The sequence below is a fragment of the Seriola lalandi genome, unplaced genomic scaffold (genome assembly GCF_002814215.2).
Source record: "Seriola lalandi dorsalis isolate HSWRI2012SDOR001 ecotype SW California unplaced genomic scaffold, Sedor1 jcf7180002054735, whole genome shotgun sequence".
Classification (NCBI taxonomy): domain Eukaryota; kingdom Metazoa; phylum Chordata; class Actinopteri; order Carangiformes; family Carangidae; genus Seriola; species Seriola lalandi.
This window is the reverse complement of record NW_019525288.1, coordinates 2552589-2556472: the sequence shown is the minus strand read 5'-3', so window position 1 is coordinate 2556472 and position 3884 is coordinate 2552589. Positions and strand designations below refer to the sequence as shown.

Sequence of the window (3884 nt, the reverse complement as noted above, 5' to 3'; positions counted from 1 at the left end):
ACCCAGTACCCAGGAAGGCTTCCAAGAGCTTCACTTTCAGTTCCTCCCTAAAGGATAGGTTTCCATATTACCAGCTGTTAATTATTCATCTATGCTCACTTGGCGCCTCAGTTGGAAAATAAAGCACATCCTTTGGACCAGTGATACAGAATAGCACAGCGACCTCTCTGCTGAACCTTGGTGCATTGTCCATTTGTCTCCTACTGTTGGTAAGAGTGAAATTGGAGCTGAGGTAGAGATTATTTCTTGATGTGTAAAACTTGTCTCTCGTGCAACACAGGTCCATAAACAGCCAGCACATTGGTGTGTGTGGGTGCAGTGCTTGAAGAGCTGGGTAGAGTCCCTTTTGTATTGTGCAAAATGATATCTCTGTAATGTAACCATCTCTATTACAGGGGGGAAGAGATTGTCTTACCCTTCGGATTTGCTTCAGGGAGCACAACAAATGAGCTTCAGCTGCTTGCTATGGAGTCATCCTGCCTGTCTGTTCACGAGAGGAGAAATTACAGATCTAAAATACAATAGATTTAGCTAATTTGGTAAATGAGTTGTTATCAGTCAAAACAAACTCAAATTAATTAAGTGATAAACTAACACTAACTGACAAGTGTAACTACTGTCAAGAGATTAAAAATAAAACTAAAGACCCTGGAGAGGTTTCTTTTTCTGCTCTCCATTAGTTTATTCATCATTTTAATTAAAAATAAAACACATTAAAACAACAAATCAGCTACATACTATAGTAACTGTTTATTTTAATGCATCCATTTAACAAATCTTCACAACATATACAGTAGATATGTCTTTAACAAAAACAACAAGTGCTCATGTCAGTTTTTCTTTCATTTTTGCATGAGGTCCAAGCCCTTTGAAAAGTTCTGTATGTCCTGACAGTGTGCACACTTAAAAGTTTCTGGAAGCACTCTGGATTGTTGCAGAAAGTCAAATAATCTCTGTCGTGGAAGGAGGTGGGACAAGCACACTGACGGATGGAGCTAAAAGAAAAAAAAAAAAAAAAAAGAGAAAATTATTAAATCAATGCACAAAATTAACCACGTTTGGAATTTGACAGCATCTTGTAAGAACTTTTGAAACAATGCTTGGTACCAGGAGAAGCTGTGAAAGTTGAAATTCTTATATAAAATCAATTTCTACATAAAATGAGCATGAGCTTTTTCTTTTCTTTTTAGCTGTGGTTGGCAACTGTTTCTATTGCATATTATATACAGGTAATAATGCAAGAAACGAGGTTACAGAAATGCCTCCAAATATTTCTAGTCTATACTTTCACGTTTACTAAATAATTCACGACTCCAACCACGAAGAAAACAAGAATGTTATGAATACAAATCTTCTACATAAAAATAGGAACATTGTTCAAACTGATGTTTGATTATTAATGAAAAAAAAACAAAAAAAAAAACCCCACAATTTCACATTTACCTGCCAGTGTAAACGCAGACACATCAATCTCGTGCCCTGGGTGGCTGGTAATACTGTTGTGTGGGCCTCGTGCGTCTAGGCTGTCCATCTCCCCCACGACGAAACTCTAGTGAACTGTCGTAGTAACCATCATCTTCCTCCTGCCATTGTACATTTGATATGGTTGTGATGTTACTGTGGGTAATCAGATTACATGTCAATCATATTTCCTCACCTTTCCTCAACCCACTTGAATACAGTTTAATTAGTTGCTTTCTTTTAATATTAACCAACACATTCTGATCTTTAAAATGATGAATAATAAATTCTGTGATTGATAGGTTTTCTTTCTCCTTACCAGTACATCAGCAGCAACAGGTTTGATGTTATGCAGCAGGACCTCTTCGCAATTTCCATAATCACTAAATACAACCACAGCTGTGGAGCCTGATGGATGCACAGCATCTATTCTGGCATGGTAGAACTTCACACGCACACACAACCACAGACAAAAACAGAAACCTTATTATTTTAATACAAATATTATCACATGTCAAGACAAGACAAATTTACATCAATTAATTATAACATGCCAAAATCTGTCAACACTGACTGAGAGATAAATGAGTCACAATAGCACTAATTATTTTTTGATGCCATTTAACATGCTAACTGTCAAACAAGTGTCAGACAAAGAAAAGGACATCTGACATTTCTAGAATTCCACAATGAATGTCAGTGAATTGTCCCTGTAGCAGATTTAGTTGTTAATTATTTCAATGTTGTCACAAATTTGTTGTCCAATTTGTAGCAGTTACTGCAGACAGTTTACATCTCACATTATGAGCTCCTTTGTGCATGTATATAATTTTCTTTTTATTTCAGCAAAGTTTCTCTAACTAAGCATACATTAAGTTGAATGCAAACATATTTCAAAAACTACCACCTATTGCTATGTTACCAATTCAGGAATGACATACCTTGCTATCTTCCCAGTACTGTGCCAGACACTGGTCTCCAGGTTTCCAAGAGTGTTCCACAATATGACTTTTCTCTTGACCTCGTGGACCTTGACCTCTGCCTTGTCCTGACCTTCTTTTAGGTCCTGAGTTGTTAGAAGTGGTTTTCTTTGGGGGCGGCTCCCTGTTGGGGGGACAAGTTGAGTTTGATGGCTTGATTGGCCCAGTTCTTTTGTGCTCCATATCTCCATTTTGGAAATGAGAAGGATCCCCTGTCATCACTCGAGATTCGCGTGATCCCCCCACTTCTTGGGACGGCCCTGAGCTTCCTCCCCTCAAGTTAAAGTTTGGAGGCCCGCTATCCCTTTGTCGGTCAAAGTGTTCCGAGTTTGGCCGGTCATTCTTCCCCTTCCTCCTGCTGTTGGGTTCTTCAGTTCTCTCTGTACGCCTATTATTTCCTCTTCCATCCACCTCACTGCCTGCAGAATTAGTCAGTTTAGATGTGGGTACATTGTCTTTTACCCCTCTCCTGTGAGACAGTCCGGCCATGTTCCCACCACCACCATCTCCGTTTCTGGATCGCTGGTGGTGAGAGCCACTAAACTCCATCTGCTGCTGAGGTTCTTTTGAACGTGTGAAAGTAGTTGGGAAGGAAGGAGGAAAAATCTGCTCATCTCGTGTCTCTCTCCTGTCATTCTGCGATCTGTCTGATGTGCCTCGTGACCATCGCTCCTGGCCCTTCCACTGCTGGGCTTGAGCTGATGTATGGGAGGTTGTACAGTTAGAGAGAGGCTCCTGGCCAGGTTTCGGAAAATCAGTGTCCCTATGGAAGCGAGGGGGTTTGTCATTCCTTTGTTGCCTGTGGTCATAATGCGAGGAGAACTTGGACTGAGATGTGTCTTTGGAGTAATAGTCTGAGTTGGAGAAATTAGCTTTACTCTCATGATGTCTCTGAGGTGCCTGGCTCTTTGACTCTGAGAAAACACACCAAAACAGGGAATTGTAATAAAACATTATGGCAAAACAATATTAGAATAAATAATATTGAAAAGACCATATTACTATATACCACACACCCATATTCAATGATGATTAAAGATCACTAAAAAGATCAACAAAAACATGAAGGGAGCAGTAGTAAATAAAAGATGAGAATATCGTCAATGGAATCACCAAACCATATGAACTTTGGTCAAACACAACCAAATATTTAAATATACAGTATATAAAAATGTGTTCATGCCCACTTTCAATTACAGCCCAGTGCTGCATTGGTCTTCTACACTAGCGCTGATTTCAGAGACAGAGAATAATTCCCCTCAGCTCACTATAGCCAGATGTCTGTCCATGTTAACGTACTGTTGAGAACTGGCTTGAAAAAGTACACCAACATCACCCATATTTAATATCATGAAATGTGCCTCTTCCTGAAACACGTCAAGTAGAAACTTAAAGCTTGATGGTTGTAGGCCAGACAGAGGTACCAAGGCAGTTTAGAATGAA

At 39.4% G+C, this 3884-nt stretch overlaps 1 protein-coding gene across 1 annotated transcript in view; it reads right to left on the bottom strand.

Annotated features, from left to right (window-relative positions):
• Positions 1-726: 726 nt before the first annotated feature.
• tdrd3 (tudor domain containing 3) overlaps positions 727-3884 on the bottom strand; it is an 11866-nt gene continuing 8708 nt past the window's right edge. The window contains exons 10-13 of the mRNA XM_087178774.1: positions 2403-3405; positions 1781-1906; positions 1444-1583; positions 727-995 (exon numbers count right to left, since the gene is read on the bottom strand). Of these exons, the coding sequence (XP_087034900.1) occupies positions 1467-1583; positions 1781-1906; positions 2403-3405 (1246 nt within the window). The 3' untranslated portion in view covers positions 727-995; positions 1444-1466. The remainder of the gene's footprint in view (positions 996-1443; positions 1584-1780; positions 1907-2402; positions 3406-3884) is intronic.